Source organism: Scyliorhinus torazame, chromosome 10, assembly GCF_047496885.1.
Source record: "Scyliorhinus torazame isolate Kashiwa2021f chromosome 10, sScyTor2.1, whole genome shotgun sequence".
Taxonomy (NCBI): domain Eukaryota; kingdom Metazoa; phylum Chordata; class Chondrichthyes; order Carcharhiniformes; family Scyliorhinidae; genus Scyliorhinus; species Scyliorhinus torazame.
The window spans coordinates 257691659-257715580 of NC_092716.1; the positions used below are offsets into that span (position 1 = coordinate 257691659).

General features: G+C 48.3%; 1 protein-coding gene across 10 annotated transcripts in view; it reads left to right on the plus strand.

The window, feature by feature from the left end:
* The window catches only part of LOC140384746 (glutamine-dependent NAD(+) synthetase-like), a 65527-nt gene that overhangs the window by 22823 nt on the left and 18782 nt on the right, over positions 1 to 23922 (plus strand). For 9 of the 10 annotated variants that reach the window (XM_072466723.1, XM_072466725.1, XM_072466724.1 and 6 more), the window contains 10 exons: positions 1095 to 1226; positions 1405 to 1479; positions 3452 to 3576; positions 4598 to 4646; positions 8027 to 8129; positions 9514 to 9682; positions 12282 to 12417; positions 13982 to 14088; positions 16145 to 16276; positions 16408 to 16477. In XM_072466723.1, coding sequence (XP_072322824.1) covers positions 1095 to 1226; positions 1405 to 1479; positions 3452 to 3576; positions 4598 to 4646; positions 8027 to 8129; positions 9514 to 9682; positions 12282 to 12417; positions 13982 to 14088; positions 16145 to 16276; positions 16408 to 16477 — 1098 coding nt within the window. The remainder of the gene's footprint in view (positions 1 to 1094; positions 1227 to 1404; positions 1480 to 3451; positions 3577 to 4597; positions 4647 to 8026; positions 8130 to 9513; positions 9683 to 12281; positions 12418 to 13981; positions 14089 to 16144; positions 16277 to 16407; positions 16478 to 23922) is intronic. The other variant, XR_011933132.1, reaches the window with a different exon arrangement.

The window sequence follows — 23922 nt, forward strand, 5'->3', positions numbered from 1 at the left end:
TGTTCTAGTCATAGTAAGAAGACAACACTGGCAACTGAAATAAGAATTGTGCATTCTCGAAGGGCGAAGACTTGAAAAGTGGTTTCAGTTGCTAATCTTGCAATGCTTTTAAAAGAAAAACAGTAAAACATTGCAGATTATGGGCACAAACAGTGGACAAAAACAGTCCCTCGTTTGATGCATTGAGCAGAATGTTACTCGGCTACTGCAGAGCTTCGAAAGATCACGCTGTGCAATGGCATTTTGCTGTTTTTCCTGCTGAGGCCGCACCTACAACATTTCCAGCACTGATGAGCTCAGTTCGCCAATCCAGGAAGAGTGCTTGAGGATTAGGGCCAGATTTTAAAGGCCCCCCCCACCCTCAGCTACCTCACCATGGCCTCCGGATCCCCCACACTGCATCCAACTTACCTCCTAAGCTCCCCTCTCCCTACCTCTTCTGAGCAGGGTACTCTGGACTTAACCCCTGGCATGGGCACCCTGGCAGTGCCCATGCCAGCCTGGCAGTGAGGCTGGCAGGGCCTGAGTGCCAATGGGAGTGCTGGGGCGACCCCAACCAGAGGTTGAACACCCAGGGTCTTTAGTGGCCTGGGAGAACCCCCAGGTGCCATGTGGCCCAGTCCATATTTGTGTGGACCAGTGCCACACGGGGCTCTGGCAAGGCTGTTGGGTCTCGGACTCTGGGAGAATCCAGCGCAGACATATTTAAATGAGCCCAATGGCGAAGGGGAGATCCAGATCGTGACGTCTCGCGGGATTCCGTTGAATCTCACGAGACGTTTTGAGCATCGCGAATCTCGCGTGAGGCCTCTCGCGGGATTCAACAGCCTCGTCCCGCCACCAGGTCGGGTGCGACGATGCCCGTAAATCGCACCCTATAAATACATGTAAATTATCACCGGAAATTTATCGAAGCTCACAAAATAATTCCAAGATCTGTATTTAAGAGTTTTTATGCTTTTGTATGCCCTGTGCTGAGGCAAAAAGTAACTAACCTTTTCCCACCAGGCCCATCCTTCAAAGTGTGTTATTATGCAAAGCTTTAGCTCGGTCATTGGCTGTCTCTTCAATTTTTTTTTCTTTCACCTCCCCAGAATGGTGGTATTTATCTCCTTGCCAACCAGAAGGGCTGTGATGGTGACCGCCTGTATTATGATGGCTGCGCTATGATTGCTGTCAATGGACACCTTGTGGCACAAGGATCCCAGTTTTCATTGGACGATGTGGTAGGACATGAATAATGTCGGACCTTCTGAGATGGGCTCACTTTGCTTGTTGTCTGCAGACTGTTGCACATTTTTTAAGTTTAAAAAAAGATATAAGTTGCCCTGTGCAGAGATGCTCAAAACTTTTGAAGGGATAGCTGGGATCCATCCTTGATTTTTTTTCCCCCCTTTTTTTTAGGAAGTCATAACTACCACTCAGGATTTAGAAGATGTAAGAAGCTACAGCTCAAACAGGATATCTGCAAGATTAATGGTTTGTTCATGAGCTTTCCCATACATTGAAATTGCAGTTTCTTTGTCATTATCCATTAAAGAACATGGTCACTCGTGTTTCTACTTTAGTGTAAGGCATGAACTATATTTGTTCCAATGGTTTATACACAAGCCATTGAAGTAATGACCATCTTTAACTCAAATTTTAACTATTTTGTTATGCTGATAAAGCTGAGGGATATTCTTGCTTAATGAATAGAACACTCTTCCATTATTAACAAATCTATCAGAAACAAACAATCACAGGTCATATAAAATAGTCAGATGCAGATTAATGTTTTGATGGAAACGGGATACTGTAGCAAGGCTGCACACCTGAATTATTACCCTGTCTTTTATTTTTTCATTTAAGGTAATTGACAATAGTTTTATAATAATCTTTATTATTGCCACAAGTAGGCTTACATTAACACTGTAATGAAGTTACTGTGAAAAGCCCCTAGGCGCCACACTCCGGCGCCTGCTCGGGTACACTGAGGGAGAATTCAAAATGTCCAATTCACCTATCAAGCATGTCTTTCGGGACTTGTGGGAGGAAACCAGAGCATCTGGAGGAAACCCAGGGATACACGGTGAGAACGTGCATCTGCACAGGCAGTGACCTAAGCGGGAATCGAACCTGAGACCCTGGCGCTGTGAAGCAAAAGTGCTAACCACTATGCTACCGTGCCGCCCATAATTTAAGGTACTTGCCAAACAGAAGGGAGGCGAGAACTTTATTTATGCCAATGGATTGTTGTGAGCTGGAAGCACTACCCTATCTGAAAGGGTGGTGGAAGCAGAGCCAGTGATAACTTTCAAAAAGGACTTGGATTAAAACTTGAAAAGGAACAAGTTGCAAGTCTACAAGGAAAGAGCAGGACGTGGGTCTAAATAGAGAGCTCTCTCAAAAAAGCCCATGATGGACAGAACAACCCCCTTTCTGCACTGTATGATTCCATCATCACCTTTACACACGCCGACTAACCTGCTGAGCACGTCCATCTGCATCTGTTTAATTCGAGGCTTCTAATACTTGCAGTTTGTTCTTTACTCTGCAAATAAAGTTTTCTCCACTCTGTTCCAGCAATATAACTTATCCCCAAACTCCCCAGGCCATTCCTTGCTCAGCTAGTTTGTATTTTTCCCCCTCACACCTAGGAGCTCTGGCTGAGATTCTCAGTTTGGTTTCAAATGCATATCAAATTTCCTGCTGCGGGTCTGAACTACCCAACCTCAATCCGCATCACATCTGCTGAGCTGCTGGTTTGGAGGATCCAAATCCAGGATACGGAAGTGAAAGGGAAGGCTGGAGACCTGCTGCACTATTCAGCAACAATAACTTGCATTTGTATGTAGCAAAACATCCCAAAGCATTTCACAAGGGAATTGTAAAGTAAAATATGACACTAAGCTACAAAAGGAGGTATTCAAGCAGATGTTCAAAGAGGTAGGCCACAAGGAACATCTTAAAGCAGGAGAGCGAAGTAGAAATGTGGATGTATTTAGACAGAAATTCCAGAGTTTGGGGCCGAGGCAACCAATTTAAATTAACAGCTTGCATTTTAGAACCCAGAAGAGATTCAAACAATAGTATTTCAAAATTACTTTTCAAAAAATTTCGAAAAAGTATTCCTATAATAACATTATTCCATTTCTGATTGCAACCCTGTGAACTTCTTTCAAGCAATTCATATCAAGGAAAGCTGATGAAGCTCCTAAACCCATCGAACTGAACAAGTTCATTGTGAATGTTCCTCATCAGTCTTGCTACATTATTCTCTTTCTGGGAAGGGTGAAAACTTGTTGTTTTTTTTTGGTTGAAAGTTTTTCTTGGTAAGCTAATTACCAACTCTGATCACATGACTCACTGACTCTTCCAAAAAAGTGCCATGATTGTCATTTGCTTGTTCACTTGTTCGTGCTTTCAAATGTCAGGATTAAATCTGTTCTGCAAATGATGTCCCAAACAGCCACATGAAGCAGAGCCGTATCATCGGGTGAAAGTCGACTTTGCACTTTGTTCAGTTGATGATATATATCTGCCCTCTATCGAACCCATTCAGATCCGATGCCATACACCAGAGGAAGAAATCAGGTAGGTTAGAACCTTCAAACCGTTGGATAGTTCACCCACAGATGGCATTTTAACCAGTTTAAGCCAGCGCACCTAATGTGTTCCTCAGTAAAAGCATCCTGGGTTCAGCTATGGAGAAAAGAGCAGAGGACCAGGACCAATTGGATAGCTCTTTCGAATAGCCGGCCGAGGTAGACGGGCTGAATGGCCTTTTTATGTGCTGTAGGAATCCAGGGCACAATTTTCCCCTCCGACATTGGCGCGCCGATGTCCAGTTCAAATGTGTGTCAGACCCTGAATCGGGGCGGGGGGGGGGGAATATTCACCTGGGTGTGATTCAGCTGCAGGTGCTGAGAAACACCCAACTAAACACGCCCAAAATTAAATTTTTCCCATTAAATTGCACACATAATATAACAATATTCTACAACACTCACCAAACGGAGTAACTTCTGCATTTACTCTCAAATCCTTTTATCATGATAAACATTTCCATTAGATCACCACTTGCACGTTCTAAATCAAAGGAATGAAACCCAAGTTTGCAAAACCTATCCTTCCAATTTAATCTTTTAAGCTCTGGTATAATTCTGGTGAACCGTGCTATACACCCTTCTGTGGGCAATATATCCTTCATAAGGCTTAGAGTCCAAAGTGAATATTATTTCAGATGGAGTTTGATTAAGTCTGTTACTGTAATTTTTGTTTTGTTAGCTCCATGTTCTTATGATGCTGTATTATAAAATGCAACATAAGGTCAATTTGTTAGATCCACTGTTGGTTGAGGACCATATAATTCAGCATCTCTCTGCTTTTAAACATCATCATATAGGCTGACTTCTCCAGTCTGGGCCTGTCTGATTTTTCATTGATTATTCATGAGTAAGTATGTAGATAAGGAGACCAGAATCTCACACAGTATCCCAGAAAGATCAAAACCAGTCGGCAGAACCGCATTTTAAGCCGATATGGAAGATAATGTATTGCTGGGAAATTGTCTGAGCTGCTATTGCTCATTGTCTCCTCTTCATGTTTTATTTAGCCTCGGACCTGCTTGTTGGTTGTGGGATTATCTGCGACGTAGTTCCCAGGTAAGTCAGTGAGGTGTACCGTCACATGAACAGAAGCAAACAATGATTTATTCTTTCCATACATAATTTACAGGGCGTTTTCTTCAAATGTCGGTTCTGTCAAGTGGAACGTTTTCATTTACTGAAGTCCCTTGAGTCATTCCCTTGTCACATCCCGTGCGTCAAGGCATGATAACTTATTGTTATCTAATGCATGAACTGGGAGACAGCTCATGAGGATAACAAATTCAACTGGTAATTTAATTCGACAGCCCGATACGGCGTACATGCACGCAATGCGCTGTGTCTGCAGTTATCCACATGACAAGTCTCATCACGTCACTCTGATTTTTTAATGGGGGGGGAGGAGAGAAAATAATTATTTGAGCTGATGCAAGAAACTACTTTGCTGAGTAGATGCACAACTGTAATATTCAAACTTGTGCTGACATTTATCACCTAGCAGCATTTTTAATACTTTCCTTTGAAGGCACTTATTTAAAAAAAAAAGAAGAAATGTTGCACCCTCTATTCCCAAAGGCCTACAAGACATCCCAAAGTACTTTTCAGCCAATTAAGTACATTTTGACCTTTAGTCACAATTACTGTGTCAGAAACGTGGCAGTCATTTTGTACCTAGCAAACTTCCACATGCAGCCCTTGGTAAAGACCAGTAAATCTGTGTTAGTGATATTGGTTGAGAGACAATCATTGGCCAGGACTCCCCTCTTCTTCAGTGTCATTTAATGGGATCTTCTGCATTCACCTAAGAGGGCAGACAGGACCTTGGTTTAAAGTTTCATCAGAAAGACAGCAGCTCCAACAATGCAGCACTCCCTCTGTGTTGTACCGGAGTACCTTCCTAGATTATATACTCAAGTCCCTTGAATGGGGCCTGAATCCATAGCTTTCTCGCTCGAGGTGAGAAGGCTATCTGTGGATTCACGGCTGCCAGTGTAGGTATATTAGTTTCATGTGTATTAAAGAAATGGTCTGCTGTCGTAAACCAATGGTCATTTGTCATTTGCAAAAGGTTTTGCTTTTTAACTTTAAACGGAGGAATATATAGGTGGTCCTGTGAAGGCTGGGGGACATGTTAATTTTGATTGCTGTTTTTAAAAAATTTCTTCCTCCTATAACCAATTACTCCTTGTGGATTCAGACGGGCCATTTCCCTCTGGGCCTGAACTGTTGTTTCTACTAAGCTGACAACTAGGAGATGTGCAGGAGCGACCTAGCATGATTCAACCTTCCATAGATCCCTGATGTTTCAGCTGAGACAGGGGGATGAAGAATTTGAGCTAATGTCCTTTTACCCTGTGTTACTGTGTGATAGAATACCAATTTGTGGTGCCACAGCACCACCTGTAGTGAGGTATGTTTCACTGTACCCAATTGTTTTTATTTAGTTCTCGGAAATGTCTTTGTATGCATGTGTGGGTGTGTAATATATTGCCATGAATGCATTTCAGTCTTTTTGTTATTGCCTTCCATTGGTGAATAGCGTAGAACGGAAGAAAGGATTTGCAGGTTGATTGACAACCTGACGTAAATGCTGTTCCCATGGCCCTAGACATTTTTATACCAGTCTTCTAGGATTAGAGGATTTTATGGACCCTTACGTCTTGACTGACAGTTGGGAGGATATCACCCACCATTTAATATCCCACTTGGGGTCAACTCTGAATCCAAACTGGACCTCCGGTCTCCACCAACCCTACACCTTGTATCTAAGACGGGATTTCTACAACCAAGCTAACCAAATTTTGGCCTGACTCTGCCAATGCTGGGAGCAATGCAGATAAAGGATTTTGAGGCAGCTTGTTCAATCTTGTTTTAATTGACCCGCAATAGGTCTGCCAGTGGGGATGAACTGTTGATATCAGGTGGTCATGTTGGCTTGTTTGTCCTTTTTTCCTATTCCATGGGTGTGCCGCTGTGCCAAGGGAGGAGGCACCGTGTGCCGAGGGAGTTTGTGAGCGCACATTCCAAGCTGCTTCACGTATCTCCAGATTCAGGTTGATGCTGAACGCAATCACATATGTCCCAAATGTGCTTGAACAACCCTTAGTCGCTCCATTAAGGCTTGATCATTGCAGCACATCTCCAGTTTACCAGAGTTTTGGGTCAAACTAGAAAGTTCTGAAATTGTCTGGACAATCATGGTCCTTTTGGTCTCGCAGACAGTGGCCAGAATGGCTGAATGCAAGGACACATGTCCTTCTGGCCATCGCTTCTCAACAGTCAGCTGGGATGGAAGGATCAAAGTTATGGAGCTTGTGTTGGGTGCTTTATCATAGATTATCATAGAATTTACAGTAGAGAAGGAGGCCATTCGGCCCATCGAGTCTGCATGAGCTCTTGGAAAGAGCACCCTATCCAAGGTCAACACCTCCACCCTATCCCCATAACCCAGCAACCCCGCCCAACACTCAGGGCAATTTTGGACACTAGGGGCAATTGATCATGGCCAATCCACCTAACCTGCACATCTTTGGACTGTGGGAGGAAACCGGAGCACCCGGAGGAAACCCACGCACACACGGGGAGGATGTGCAGACTCCGCACAGACAGTGACCCAAGCCGGAATCGAACCTGGGACCCTGGAGCTGTGAACCAATTGTGCTATCCACAATGCCACCGTGCTGCCCATGTCACGTATGATCTTTGTTGGTCTCAGGTGGGTTTTGTTGCAGATGATGGTGTTGAGATCCTTATCTCTGTGCCTTCCCCCATTCTTCCCCTCTTTATTCAGTCGGGTGGTTCATCAAGAATCCATATGTAACAGTTAATAGGACACACCTAAAAATTGTTCTGCTACAGTCATCCACCAGTTTGGGCACAGCAGCCAAGACATTCTGGGGTTAATCTGTAACTTGTTTTTCCTGCTTTCTGCATAATGCAGACACCGAAAGAAGAGATCTGTGCCACCCATCTCATAGCTGAGATGACCCTGGTCTCCAGTAGGATTCAGTCATCCGATGTGAAAATATACAACTGAGATCCTTGCCTTTTCTCCACATTGTCTATTCAATTGCATTTTCGGAACAAAAATCACATCTTCCCCCTTTTGGTTGGATTTAGCAGGGGGCCGTTTCTGCGTGCTGTTGCTGATGGTCTGGCTGGAAATCGAGAACCTTGTTTTGCTAAAGGTTGCAAGAGTTTGACAAACAGCCAGTTCCAACAGAGTCAGAAACGTCTGACCAGGTGACCCTTCATAATCCAAACTAATTTATCACAATAGAATCAGTTCCCTTTTTTATCTTTACACTTTGTGGTTATTTAGGAGTGAAGTGCAATGTGTGGGAGTGAAGGGCATGTGTTATTTTACCTTCCGAGTTGAACAGGTTCTCGCTTTTTCCTTCCTGTTCTGTAATCCATTGTTTATTTTGTGTCTGTAGGTTGGTTTTCTTCTTCCTCTAAGTGGAGGCATTGATAGCTCAGCCACAGCCTGTATTGTCTATTCCATGTGTCGGCTGGTGTGTCTTGCAGCAAGTAATGGAAGTAAGTAGTTATACAGTTCTATTTCTTCCTATACCTGATCACCCCACCTCACTGTTTAGTGAGTATAAGCTTTCACATTGAATGAGCCACTGTAATGATTGGCATGGAAGTGGTGCTGTGATATGGCACATTATATTGAAGTATGGCATGTTGCATTGTGGAGTGGCAGGATGGTAGTTCAGTGTATTTCTGAGCAGTGGGTTTCATGCCAAGTTAATTCCCGTTAATGCCAACTTCACACTGATATCAAGTAAACGTAACATGGCTCCTTGCACAGAGAGAGGAGGAAATTTCCCTTGAGTTGCCTAAGCTGTTCTCAACACCTCTGGCTAGCTGGGCACAGATTAGTATTGACAGAGGCTTACTACGTAACGCAGGGTTGCGGAATAGTGTGTGAAATGAGATATTAAATAATCGGAGACCATGGGCGGGATTCTCCACTCACGCGCCGAAGTGGCCGCGCCGTCGTGAACATCGTCGAGGTTCACGACGACGCGAAGCGGTCCCGACCCCGACCGATTCAGGCCCTGACAATGGGCCAGGATCGAGGCCGCGTCACCTACACGCGCCAGGCCTTGTCGCCCGCGTAAAAGCGGCGCCGCATAGATGACGCGGCCGGCGCCACATAATGGGCGTCATCCACGCATGCGCAGGTTGGCCGGCGCCAAACCGCGCATGCGTGGTTGCCGTCCTCTCTAAGTCCGCCCCGCAAGAAGATGTCTGACGGATCTTGCAGGGCCGCGGAAGGAAGGAGGTCCTCCTTCAGAGAGGACGGCCCGCCGATCGGTGGGCACCGATCGCGGGCCACCCCACATCTGAGGTACCCCCGGTGCAGGATCCCCCTCGCCCACCCGCAGGCCGCCCCCCCGAGTGTTCACGCACCGCTCAAGACTGCAGCGACCAGGTGTGGACGGCGCCGGGGTAACCCTGCCCTTTTGGCCTGGCCGCTCGGCCCATCCGGGCCTCAGAATAGCGGGGGTGCCGGAGAATCGCCACTTTCGGTGTCACCGGCGATTCTCCGGCCTGCGGCCCGCAAAACTCGACCGGGCCGTTGCCGCCGATTGGGAGAATCGCGGGAGGGCGTCGGACCGGCGTCCCGGGAAATTTTGGCGGCCCAGGCGATTCTCCCAACCGGCGTGAGAGTGGAGAATCGTGCCCCAATGTTCTTTTTAAAAAAAATCTTCACGTCTATGTCCAATACATTACATTTACCAAAAAGTAGACAAGTTAGATTCTTGCACTCTAAAGTTTGTCTTAAGTTAGTTGTAAGTTAATTAGAAAATTTTCAACCCTTTTGAAAATATTTCAACAGTTTCCTGAAATTGCAAACTACTAACCGTCTTCCGTGTTGAATTTTTGCTAAATATCCATTACGTCTGTTCAGATCAGCAGGTGATAGAAGATGCCCAGAGGATAGTGAGTGATCCTCATTACATTCCCAAAGATCCACGGGAATTTTGTCGACGCATCTTTATCACTTGCTACATGGCTAGTGAGAACTCCTCAAGAGACACTTGCAATCGTGCCAAAGAACTGGCGGAACAAATAGGAAGGTGAGAATTTAGTGGGAGCAGAGAATACGTAGGTTTAATGTGTTTTAAGCATTGGTTCAGCCGTCTCTCCAGAACTTTAAAATTTATACAGTGATTTCCAAGACTATAAAGCAAATCAGTATTCACCTTGAAGCAGTAGATACTGAGATCATCTCATAGTTCATGCAATTAAAGATTTGTTTTGAAGAGAAAATATCAATTCCATTTTAATTCGTACAACTCTTTTCCCATTAGCTGTTCAAAAGTTTCTTCATATGTGATTTTCTAGACACATTGCCCCGATCGTTGAATTATTAAATAGCATTCTTTTGAAAAGAAGTACTGTGGCTCAAGATTGCTTACGTCTTGTATTTTTAAAAAATAAATTTAGAGTACCCAATTATTTTTTTTAAATAAAGGGGCAGTTTAACGTGACCAGTCCACCTACCCTGCACATCTTTGGGTTGTGGGGGTGAGACCCATGCAAACACTGAGGGAATGTGCAAACTCCACACGAACGGTGACCCAGGGCCTGGATCAAACCCGGGTCCTCAGCGCCATGAGGCAGCAGTGCTAACCACGGCGCCATCGTGCCACCCCTGCTTGCGTCTTGTAATCAGTACATTGACTATTTTTCCTCATGTCAAGTCGCAGTTGGGTTAACAGGAAGTATAATCCAACAGGAAGTTATTACTTTCATTATAGTCTATTTTTCCCAATTAATTGCTGTGGATCCTTCTTTGCCTATTTAGTTTCATTTATTTTGAGTTGACCATATGTTTTTAATGTAGAACCCTGAGTACATCCTGGACGTAACTCTGTTCTCATCTATAACAAGCTGCCATGTTTCCAGAAGAGCTTTTTCATCCTCAGCGTTTTGGGTAAATTATAGATTTTGTTTTTTTAGCAACACAACACTCCTGCTCCTCACGGCGCCAAGGGCTCGGGTTCGATCCTGGCCCCAGGTCACTGTCCGTGTGGAGTTTGCACATTCTCCCCATGTATGCGTGGGTTTCGCCCCCACAACCCAAAGATGTGCAGGGTAAGTGGATTGGCCATGCTAAATTGCCTCGCTTATGCACACTGACCCCTGGCCACCCCTAGACCCCAGACCCTTGCTGGGAACATTAGGAAGACCGTTCTCAGGTAGCCCATGTTGCCTCCCATGCTGTCATTGAGTGCTGCATTGGACAGCTGAAAATGAGGTTCCGATGCCTGGACCGCTCTTGTGGTGCAGTGCAGTTCACACACACCCTCCAGAGGGACTCCTGCTTTGTGGTGGTCTGCTGTGCCCTCCATAACCTGGCATACCAGCGGGGTGACGTGCTGGAGGAGGACGCGGGACATGCAGGCCTCGTTGGAGGAGGTGGACCAGGAGCGAATGGTGGAAGAGCCTGGAGGGGAGCTGCAGGAGGAGTCGGAGGATAGAGGACAGGTGGCCCTCATCCACAGGCATGCCCGGAGGACCATGGAGGCCTTCATCCTCGCCCACTTCTCATAGGACAAGGCTTTGTCAGCTTACCCCCCCGTTCCAACCTCCAAGGGTCTGTGTAACATCACCCCAGGGTGATGGACCTATCGGCACTGTCAGTGGTCAATATACAAGGCAGTAGAGTGATGATCACTCACTGCGAGGTAATCTCTAGTGTTCCTCAGTTTATGCCAAAGTCTGACTCCTGCCTTTCTACTGACAGCACACTCACACCCTCGAAACATGGTCTGCATCGGGTGGGGGGTTAAACTTGGAGCACTGTGCCTGGGTGTGGGGGAAGCGGCGGGCAATAGGGGATGGCTGTGCTAGCAGGCCCGCTGTGAAGATTTACACGACAGAGGCATCACATGTATCAAGTGTAACATGATTTAATAGTGCACATTTGACATTTCACTTGCCCCCCCGTGCCCACTCTGTGATCCTCAATCTTCTTGATTTTTCGTGGTCTACTGTGAAGTCTAGGTGTGATCCCAGGATGCACATCAGACGTGGAGGCAGCCTGCTGCATTCCGTGGCTTGTGGCCTTTGAGGCCCTCGGCGGAGGTCCTCCGGAGGACCTGGAGCCGGAAGGCCCGGGCTGACTTACCGGTGTCACTGGCTTTGCCGTGCCACCCTGTTCTGCCCGCTGCCGTTGTTAGGAGGGGGAATTGGAGGAACTGGAGACCCTGGTGACAAGCAGCGGGTTGGCCCCCAGTGTTTTCTCCTTCCTGACGGTTTCTGTGGGGCGCTGGGGGTCTCCATGGGATGGTGAGGCAGCTGGAGTGAGCTCAAGGGGCCTCTGTGTTATCTGGCCCCACCGGTCCACAGGGTGCCCAAATAGAACCCAGCCCATGCCTGATGGCTCACTCCTGAGTAGGTAGGGGTGGCTATTTGTTCCTGTGTCGTGTTAGCTTTGCAGAACGCAAGTGGCACTCACACCAGAAAATCATCGCGGGGAGAAAGTATGACATGGCCTAGGTAAGTGAGCACAAACTGTTCTGACCATTGGATTAAAAAATATCAAGGAAAAAGTTATTTACAACTTGTTAAAAGTGACTGAAATTGATACAATTTTGAGAGAGACTACTGTAGATTACTGATGAGCGTTGTGTTACAGGCACCCTCAATGTTTTTCCTTTTTTTTCTCAGTTACCACATAAACTTGAACATTGATGCGGCAGTGAAGGCTGTGATTGGAATTTTCAGTTTGGTAACTGGCAAGTCTCCACAGTTCTCTGTGCATGGAGGCTGCAGAAGAGAGAACCTGGCTTTACAAAATGTCCAGGTACAAAACCTGCATGCTTCATGTTGAAATTTGCATGAGATCTGAAGGAGAGTCATTTGGACTCCACAGATGCTGCCGGACCTGCTGGGCTTTCCAGCATTTTCTGTTCTTATTTCTGATGGCAGGCCATTGACCTGAAATGTTAACTCTTTTATTTTCCCCCACACATGTTGCTGAGCATTTACAACCTTTTCTGTTTTTATTTCATTTTTCCAGTAACTGCATCCTTTTGCTTTATAATATGTGGGATTATGGAAATATGGTTTAAATAGAAGTTGCGTCCCTCCCCAAATATTGTTTGACTTGCACTGCATGTGTACACAATTGAAATGTCCAGCTCGTGAACCACCTGAGTTAATGAATACCCAGCACTGTTAATTCAGCTCTTGTAATGCTGGCCTCACTAATCTCCCCAAGCTCATTCCCAGATGCGGACGTCACACTCAAAATTCAAATCGGCCTATTTTGGAAATTGGCAATAGGTGGAATGGAGGACATCCAAATTATCATGGGATACTTCCCAGGCAATACTGGCAGAAACTGTGGGCTTCAGTGACATCACTAACATGACTATAGTTCACGGCAACTAATACCACACTTGCCACATTGTGGTGTGGTTTTGGAGCAGATGGTTGAATTTAATTTGTTTCATTATTTCCCTTTTTTGATGCCAGTATGTATAAGCTCTCAGACTGTCAAACTCGATGGGTGGGATTCTCCAGCCTCCCAGTCGCGGGTTTCTCAGCGGCGGGTGGTGACACGCCGTCCGCTGGCAGCGAGATTCTCTGCTCCCGCCGGTGTCCATGGTAAACCCACGGGCGGGGATAGGCTGTTGGCAGGACAGGAAAGCTCTGGCCTAGATTGCGGAGTGCTCACATGAAAGTTTACTTGCTGATCAGTCAGCTGTTAAGAGCTATTTACTCACTGGCGTGGCTGGTGTACTTTGCTGGCATAGTGTATTGCATGACTGACTGGCAAATCAATGTGTTTGACAGTTCTATAGGTTTGAGGGTGTTCACTACAATCTCAAGAAGGGAGCTGTATTGTTGCTAAGCTGTTTGCTGCCTTGTAATTGAGAGAAGTTGGGCTTTATATTAAATCACACACAGGATTGTTACGGTGCAGAAGGAGGCCATTCGGCCCAACGGTTCTGCACTGACTCCCCAAATGAGCATGAAAATCGCTTATTGTCACAAAGAGGCTTCAAATGAAGTTACTGTGAAAAGCCCCTAGTCGCCACATTCTGGCGCCTGTTCGGGGAGGCTGGTACGGGAAATGAACCGTGCTGTTGGCCTGCCTTGGTCTGCTTTAAAAGCCAGCGATTTAGCCCAGTGTGCTAAACCAGCCCCTAAATCATGACTTAGTGCCATTCTCCTTCCTTTCCCCGTACTCCTGCACATTGTTTCTATTCAAACAATCATCTTGAATGCCTCAGTTGAACAAAATGGTGCTCCTTGTTCCTAAATGTGGGCTTAGTTTTAAGAGCTGTGCTCTTTGGTAAGAATGTTTTGTGAATGATGCTCCAGATGCTGCAATTGTCCGCTCTCATGTTTGTCTTCCCAAGGCAAGAATCCGCATGGTCGTTGCTTATCTCTTTGCTCAGTTGTGTTTATGGACTTCTGGAAAACCTGGTGGGTCATTGGTTCTTGGATCAGCCAATGTAGATGAGAGGTGAGCATAATTTGTCCATTTGGGAAAGTCCTATTTTTAATTGCAATCTTTGATTCCGTTGATGGAGCTGACTTTCTTGGGATTCATACTTTTTAAAAAGACCAGTTCCACACTATTTCTTATTGAAATTACATGTGAAATTAGACAATTTCTTGATCAAGACTTGCATTTATATAGCGCCCATAACACTGTAAAACACATGTAAGCATATCACAGAAGCATTATCAAATTAAGTTTGACACCAAGCCACATAAGGAGGTATCGGGAAGATGACCAGAAGCTTTGTTAAAGAGGTGGGTTTTAAGGAGCATCTCAAACAGGTGGGAAGTGAGGCAGAGAACGTGATGGGGGTGATTGCAGAACTTGTAGTCTGAAGTGGCTGAAGGCATGGATGGCTGCCAGTGGTGAGTGGCTAAAGTCAGGGATGCGTGAGGGGTCTGAATTAAAGGGACCTGAGGTCGCTGTAGGCCTGGAAGATGCTAGAGATCTAAAGAGGCCATGGAAGCCATGTGAATCAGTGACCACAAGGGTGAAGGGTGAATGTGATATGGTATGAGTTAGGATAGGAGCAGCAGAGTTCTGAACCACCCTGATTCAGAGAGGGGGGGGTGCTCATCAGTCAGGAGATGCGCTGTGTGCATCGGGACCACAGCACCCACTACTGAGTTCTGGGACTGCTGGAGCTCCTGGCCAATTAGATTGGCTGGCAGTTCTCAAGGGTGGTCCTTGTGCAGTCTCTGTGCCACCTCTGTGAAATTCAGCCCTGAATTGCAGAGCTCTTGGTGACCAGGGAGAAGGATGGAAGTGATGGTCAGATAGAAAGGACAGCCAGAACAGGGAGAAAAACAAGGGAGAGCTACCAGCTGTTCTCCACACAGTAACTGGGTACAAACAAAACTGAGTCCTGTCGGATCTAAATCCAAGGTGCTTCCCCTGACTTCACGATGACACGCCAGCATTCTCTGCCGTCTTTAGCAATCTGTGATCTTTTAGATTTTTGACCTTCACCTTTTGACATTTTGAAAGTTACCTTCAGACAAACAAAATAATTTAAACCGAGGTCATTTCTGGCAAATCGGAACCTGAGAAATAGGAACAGGAGCAGGCCATTCGGCCCCTCATACTTGCTCCACTGGGCTGATTTTCTACCCAACCTCATTTTTCCACACTATCCTTGATGCCAACAATATCTAGAAATCTATTTATCTCTGCTTTCAACATACTCAATGACTGGGCCTCCACAATTCTCTCTGGGGTAGAGAATTCCCAAGATTCATCATTCTTTTGAATCCCTGGTCACAGTGAGGATCACCCAGTCTGCAATCCCGGCATCTCCGTCTCAAACAGCCCACCTCTTATTGTGCGAGCGTGCCCCCTAGTTCTAGAATCCCCAGCCAGAGGAGACGTCCTTCCTCCATCTCCCCTGCAGAGTCCTGGAAGAGTTGTGTTTCATTGAGATCACCCCACGTTCTTCTAAACTCTAAACAGCAGATGTGAACAAAAGTAGTTACTTAAACACTGGGATGATTAATAAAAACAAATTGAACGTTAGGAAATGAAAAGTGACAGATTACTCAGCTCATTATTTTTGTGTTTAGAAGTCAAGATAACTGCAGCAGCGTAATATGTATTGGAGAATTGTATTGGGATAATTTATGGGACAGATGTTAATGCACATTTGTGGTCATGGGTGTGTGTGCCAAAGCTGTTGGAATTAATTGCTGCATCAGCTCTGCGTGCAACAGATTTCCTTCGCTGTCAGACCACATGCTGATGAACCTTCCTTCCTGCAACAAAACATTTCCTCTCTGCATTTGGAGAAAGAGTGTTTGGCTTTCTGGGCCACTGTGGAAACAAGCTTTTGTGTGATGAGTGTTCAACTAAAACAGGCATGGAAATTGAGAACTTTTTGGCTCAGAAACTTTCCTCTCAGTTCACAAAAGGGTGTGTGGTGGGTCAGAGCCCTTAAGCAATTCAAATGGCCGATGAAGAAATCACCCTGACCTTGGCATTGGCTTGGAGACAGATCTAACCCAAGAAACCTGATTTGTTTCAGCCTTCGAGGATACATGACCAAATATGATTGCTCTAGCGCAGATATCAATCCAATCGGTGGCATCAGTAAGACCGATTTGAGGAACTTTATACAGTACTGTATTGAAAACTTCCAGCTCACGGCACTCCGGAGGTAAGTTTGTATTGCAAGAGTATTGTTTCACTTACATTCAGAATTTAGTTTAGGGCCGCCTCAGGCCCAAGATGGTGAAAAAATACTTTGATTCTTACACTGTCAATTAATATTGTGTTGCTCTGTTGTAGCATTATGTCTGCTCCACCTACTGCTGAGCTGGAGCCGCTTTTAGAAGGACAGATTTCTCAAACTGATGAGGTACTTGATGCTAATTTTTATTGGATAACTTCTAACTTGTTGAATAATTTGCTGTTGATTTGATAATTGCTGGAGAAATGAAAGGGAACATGAATGTCCAGACCAGAAGAGTGTAAATGGTTCAGGAACTATGGGATTGCGGAATAATGTATCATCGCAGGAAGGCACTTGGCCCATTGCACCATTCTGGCTATCTAATTAGTTCCATTTCCACCTCTTTCCCCATTGTAGTCCTCCAGGAGACACAAAGATGAAGGTTTAAACAGTTATTTTAAACGCAAAACTAATGCCACACAATATAAATGTCCCAACGGCGCACGAAGAGGAAGAGTTCACCCTCCCTAGGGCATCTGCCCACGTCACCTCCTCGATCTCCTCCCCCAACTCCTCCTCCCACTTACCTTTCAGCTCCTCCACCGAGGCCTCCTCTTCCTCCTGCATCACCTGGTATGTTGTCGAGATCATCCCCTCTCCAACCCACACCCCCGGGAGCACCCTGTCCTGTACCGTGCATGGCGGCAGCAGCGGGAATTCCACCACCTGCCGCCTGGTAAACGCCCTTACCTGTAGATACCTAAAGGCGTTTCCCAGGGGGAGCCCGTACTTCTCCTCCAGCTCACCCAGGCTCGCGAACTTCCCATCCACAAACAGGTCTTATCCCTGCACTGTGCCACCCGAAAACCCTCCATCTATTCTCCCTGGGACAAACCGGTGGTTCTCCCATATCGGGGTCCACACCGAGGCCCCCACTTCCCCCCTGTGCCGCCTCCATTGACCCCAAATTTTGAGGCCCCCACTTCCCCCCTGTGCCAGCGCCTCCAGACTCGTACCCTCACAAGACGTCGTCTCCAGCCTCGTCCATGCCGCCCCCTCCCCCTCCATCACCCACTTGCGCACCATCGCCACATTGGCGGCTCAGTAGTAGCCGCAGAGGTTGGGCAGCGCAAGCCCCCCCCCCCATTCCTACTCCGCTCCAGGAACACTCTTCTCACCCTCGGAGTCCCTCCCGCCCACACAAACCCCGTTATGCTCCAGTTGACCCGCCTAAAGAAGGCCTTCGGGATAAGAATGGGGAGGCACTGGAACAGGAACAAAAACCTTGAGAGCACCGTCATCTTGACTGACTGCACCCTACCCGCCAGGGACTGTAGCAACGCGTCCCACTCTTGAACTCCTCCTCCATTTGCTCCACGAGCCTCGTGAAATTAAGTCTATGCAGGGCCCCCCAGCTCCTGGCCACCTGGACCCCCAAATACCTGAAGCTCCTCTCCGCCCTTTTTAGTGGGAGCTCGCCAATCCCCCTCTCCTGGTCCCCTGGGTGAACCACAACCAACTCGCTCTTCCCCATATTGAGCTTGTACCCTGAGAAATCCAGAACTCCCTGAGGATCCTCATTCCCTCCGGCATTCCCCCACCGGGTCAGCCACATATAGCAGCAAGTCGTCCGCATAGAGCGACACCCAATGCTCCTCCCCACCCCACACCAGCACCCTCCAGTTTCTCGACTCCTTCAGTGACATAGCCAGGGGTTCAATCGCCAGTGCGAAGAGCAGGGAGGACAGGGGACACCCCTGCCTCGTCCCTCGGTGCAACCGAAAGTACTCAAACCTCCTCTTGTTCGTGGTCACACTCGCCATCGGGACTTCGTACACCAACCTAACCCACCTGACGAACCCCTCCCCAAACCCGAACCTCTTCAGCACCTCCCACAAGTACCCCCACTCTACCCTATCGGAGGCCTTCTCAGCGTCCACTATCTCCGCCTCCCCCTCCCTCGCCGGCATCATAATAACATTCAGGAGCCTCCGCACATTCGCGTTCAACTGCCTCCCCTTCACGAACCCCGTCTGGTCACCGTGGATGACCTGCGGCACCCAATCCTCAATTCTTGTGGCTAAGACCTTCGCCAGTACCTTGAACATAGAACATGACTTCCGGTTGCGGCGATGTCCAGCTAAGCCGCACGTTTCGACGGCTCCAGCTCAAACGGACCTTCGGGCTCTTTTAAGAGCCCCAACGGGGAATTTTTTCAGGACGAAACCCGGTGTGGGGTGAGTTAGCAGGGAGTCCCCCCCCAACGCAAGAGAAAAATATCGGCGGCGGTGGCTACATCGCGAAGAATCCTCGAGGAAAGGGACAGGAGGAAAAAAGAAGCAAGATGGCGGCGGAGAAAGCCCAGGTGACATGGGGGCCCGATGAAGACGAATTTTTAAGACGGTGTGTGGAGCTACTTAAGAAGGAGGTGCTGACCCCGATGCTACAGGCAATTGAGGGGCTTAAGGAGGCACAAAAGACCCAGGAGACGGAGCTCCGCGTGGTGGAGCAGAAGGTGACGGATAATGAAGACGAGATCCTGGGCCTGGCGGTCAAAACACAGACGCACGAGGCGCTCCACAAAAAGTGCATTGAAAGGATTGAGGCCCTAGAAAATAGAGCACGAAGGAAGAACCTTCGGATCCTGGGTCTCCCCGAGGGTGTGGAAGGAGTGGACTGCGGGGCTTACGTGAGCACGATGCTAAGCTCGCTGATGGGAGCTGAGGCCCCTTCGGGCCCCTTGGAAGTGGAAGGGGCTCACTGGGTCCCTGCGAGGAGACCAAAGGCGGGAGAACCACCTAGGGCGACAATCGTGCGATTTCATCGCTTCAATGATAGAGAAGTGGTTCTGAGATGGGCCAAAAAGGTACGGAGTAGTAGATGGGAGAATGCGGTGGTACGGGTGTACCAGGATTGGAGTGCGGAGGTGGCGAGAAGGAGGGCGAGTTTTAATCGAGCCAAGGAGGTGCTACACAAGAAGAAGGTGAAGTTCGGGCTGCTGCAGCCGGCGCAACTATGGGTCACGTACCAGGAGAGACATCACTACTTCGAAACGGCGGAAGAAGCATGGACCTTTATTAAAGACGAGAAACTGGATCGGAACTGAGGGACTGATCTTAGAGGGGAAATGACACTGTCGATGTATATAGGGATGTAAATTGGGAAGGGGGGGACACTATGAAATGTGGGTGTCGGTGAGGGGAAAGAAGAGACATAGGCGGGGGATGAGGAATGGGAGTGGGGCGGTAGAGGGAGCTGCGCCACAAGGGGCGGGACAACTACAGAGAATATGGGGCCTACTGTCTAATTCCCGCGCCAGAAAGGTGATGGCGGGAAGATAGGCGCAAGGTGGATGGGAGTTCCCCACACGGGGGGGTCAAGGGGTGAGCGGGAGAAGCCGGGGTCAGTTGAAGTCAGCTGACTTTCGGAAGTAATATGGGGGGAGCAATCACGCTAGATGGGGATCTAGCCGGTGGGGGGGGGGGGGGGGGGGGGGGGATAACTGGGTTGCTGCTGCAGAAATCAAAGAGGAACTGGTTAAAGAAAGGGTGGTCGGGGCTGGAATGTGCCACCTGGGGAACGGGTGGGAGCGCGGAACCGGGATGTGGGACTGGCCTAGAGAGGGTGATGGCTAGTCGACAGGGGAAGGGGGCAGGTAGCCCCCCAGTGCGGCTGATCACGTGGAACGTGAGAGGCCTAAATGGACCGATTAAAAGGGCCCGAGTGTTCACGCACTTGAAAGGACTGAGGGCAGACGTGGCTATGCTTCAGGAGACGCACCTGAAGGTGGCGGACCAAATTAGGTTAAGGAAAGGATGGGTGGGACAGGTGTTCCATTCAGGGCTGGATGCAAAGAATAGAGGGGTCGCCATACTGGTGGGGAAACGGGTATCATTCGAAGCTAGGAGCATTGTAGCAGATAGTGGAGGCAGATATGTGATGGTGAGTGGCAGATTGGAGGGAACGGAGGTCGCGTTGGTTAACGTATATGCCCCGAATTGGGATGACGCAGGATTCATGAAGCGGATGCTGGGACGTATTCCGGACCTGGAGGTAGGAAACTTGATAATGGGGGGAGACTTCAACACCGTGCTGGACCCAGGGTTAGATAGATCTAGATCTAGGACCGGAAGAAGGCCGGCAGCGGCCAACGTGCTCAAGGGGTTTATGGACCAAATGGGGGGAGTGGATCCATGGCGATTTGTTAGACCGAAGACCAAGGAGTTCTCCTTCTTCTCCCATGTTCACAAGGTGTTCTCCCGGATAGATTTTTTTGTTTTGGGAAGGTCGTTGATCTCGAGGGTGGGAGAAACTGAGTACTCAGCCATAGCTGTCTCAGATCTTGCCCCACATTGGGTGGACCTGGAACTAGGAGAGGAGAGGGAGCAGCGTGCACTCTGGCGATTAGATGTGGGATTGTTGGCGGATGAGGGAGTCTGTGGAAGGGTGCGGGGATGTATCGAGAAATACCTGGAGGCCAATGACGACGGGGAGGTCCGAGTGGGAGTAGTATGGGAAGCACTAAAGGCGGTGGTCAGAGGAGAGCTGATCTCCATCAGGGCCCACAAAGGGAAAACAGAGGCCAAGGAAAGGGAAAGATTACTGGGGGAGATTTTAAGGGTGGATAAAGAATATGCGGAGGCCCCGGAGGAGGGACTATACAGGGAGAAACGACGACTCCTGACGGAGTTCGACCTTCTGACCACTAGGAGGGCGGAGGTGCAGTGGAGGAAGGCGCAGGGGATGAGATATGAATATGGGGAAAAGGCTAGTCGCCTGTTGGCCCATCAGCTGCGAAAGAGGACAGCAGCGAGGGAGATAGGGGGAATTAGAGATGAAAAGGGAGCTACGGTGCGGAGGGCAGGGAAGATAAACGAGGTGTTTAAGACCTTTTACGAAAGACTTTATAGGTCCCAACCCCCGGAGGGAAAAAAGGAGATGCGGCAGTTTTTGGACCAATTAAGGTTCCCGAGGGTGGAGGAGCAGGAGGTGGAAGGCCTGGGGGCACCAATTGGGGTGGACGAGGTTACCAAGGGGCTGGGGAACATGCAGGCAGGGAAGGCCCCGGGACCGGATGGGTTCCCGGTGGAATTTTATAGAAAATATGTGGACTTGCTGGCCCCGCTGTTGGTGGGGACTTTTAACGAGGCCAGGGAAGGGGGGACTCTACCCCCGACAATGTCGGAGGCGACGATATCGCTAATTTTGAAGCGGGATAAAGATCCGCTGCAGTGCGGGTCCTATCGGCCTATTTCACTATTAAATGTGGACGCCAAATTGCTAGCAAAGGTGCTGGCAACGAGGATAGAGGACTGTGTCCCGGGGGTGGTGCACGAGGACCAGACAGGATTCGTAAAGGGGAGACAACTAAATGTCAACGTGCGACGGCTGTTAGGGGTGATAATGATGCCCCCAGCAGAGGGGGAGGCAGAGATAGTGGCGGCAATGGATGCAGAGAAGGCATTTGATAGGGTGGAGTGGGAGTATCTATGGGAGGTGCTGAGGAGGTTCGGGGACGGATTTGTTAGCTGGGTCAAATTCCTCTATGGGGCCCCAACGGCAAGTGTGATCACGGGCCGGCAAAGATCGGAGTATTTCCGACTATATAGGGGAACAAGACAGGGATGCCCGCTATCTCCATTACTGTTCGCGTTGGCAATTAAACCACTGGCCATGGCGCTGAGAGACTCCAGAAAATGGAGAGGGGTGATTAGAGGGGGAGAGGAACACCGAGTGTCACTCTACGCGGATGACCTACTGCTGTATGTGACGGACCCAGTGGGGGGGATGACAGAGGTCATGCAGATATTGAGGGAGTTCGGAGATTTCTCGGGACATAAGCTCAATATGGGAAAGAATGAACCTTTTGTGATACACCCTGGGGACCAGAGTAGAGGGATAGATGGCCTGCCTTTAAGGAGAGTGGAAAGAAACTTTCGATACCTGGGGATTCAAATAGCCAGGAGCTGGGGAACCTTGCATTGACTTAATCTGACACGACTGGTGGAACAAATGGAAGAGGACTTCAAGAGGTGGGACATGCAGCCGCTGTCACTGGCGGGCAGAGTGCAGGCAATTAAGATGATGGTCCTCCCGAGGTTCCTATTTGTGTTCCAGTGTCTCCCTATACTGAACACTAAGGCCTTCTTTAAAAAAATAGACCGGAGCATCACGAGCTTCGTGTGGGCAGGGAAAGCTCCGAGGGTAAGGAGGGGGTTCTCACAATGTAGTAGAGACAGAGGGGGACTGGCGCTACCGAATTTGGGCGACTACTACTGGGCCGCCAATGTGGCGATGATCCGTAAATGGATACAGTACGAAGTCTTACAACACCAGGTTAAAGTCCAACAGGTTTGTTTCGATGTCACTAGCTTTCGGAGCGCTGCTCCTTCCTCAGGTGAATGTAGAGGTCTGTTCCAGAAACACATATATAGACAAATTCAAAGATGCCAAACAATGCTAGGAATGTGAGCATTAGCAGGTGATTAAATCTTTACAGATCCAGAGATGGGGTCACCCCAGGTTAAAGAGGTGTGAATTGTATCAAGCCAGGACAGTTGGTAGGATTTCGCAGGCCGGATGGTGGGGGATGAATGTAATGCGACATGAATCCCAGGTCCCGGTTGAGGCCGCACTCATGTGTGCGGAACTTGGCTATAAGTTTCTGCTCGGCGATTCTGCATTGTCGCGGGTCCTGAAGGCCGCCTTGGAGAACGCTTACCCGGAGATCAGAGGCTGAATGCCCTTGACTGCTGAAGTGTTCCCCGACTGGAAGGGAACATTCCTGCCTGGTGATTGTTGCGCGATGTCCGTTCATTCGTTGTCGCAGCGTCTGCATGGTCTCGCCAATGTACCACGCTTCGGGACATCCTTTCCTGCAGCGTATGAGGTAGACAACGTTGGCCGAGTCGCACGAGTATGTACCGTGTACCTGGTGGGTGGTGTTCTCACGTGTAATAGTGGTATCCATGTCGATGATCTGGCATGTCTTGCAGAGATTGCCATGACAGGGTTGTGTGGTGTCGTGGTCACTGTTCTGAAGACTGGGTAGTTTGCTGCAAACAATGGTTCGTTTGAGGTTGCGCGGTTGTTTGAAGGCAAGTAGTGGGGGGGGAAAGTTTCATTTTATGTTATTTGGTTAGTTTACCATGTTAGTTAGTTACTCATTATTAGATTGTAGTTATCATGTTACTTGTACTGTTAACTTTTCTTTTTGTTTGATGTGTAAGGGGAAAAAACTGTGTATGAAAAACTTTAATAAAATATATATTTTTTAAAAAGAACATAGAACATACAAAATACAGCACAGAACAGGCCCTTCGGCCCACGATGTTGTGCCGAACCTTTGTCCTAGATTAATCATAGATTATCATTGAATTTACTTGGCATCTACATTTAACAACGTAATCGGCCTGTGAGACATACACTGCAGGGGATCCTTGTCCCGCTTCAGGATCAAGGAGATCAGTGCCCGGGACCTCCCTTGCCTCATTGAAGGTCCTAACCAGCAACGGGCCCAACAGGTCCACATATCTCTTGTAAAATTCGACCGGGAAACCGTCCGGCCCCGGTGCCTTCCCCGCCTGCATGCTCCCTATTCCTTTGGCCAGTTCCTCTAGCCCAATCGGGGC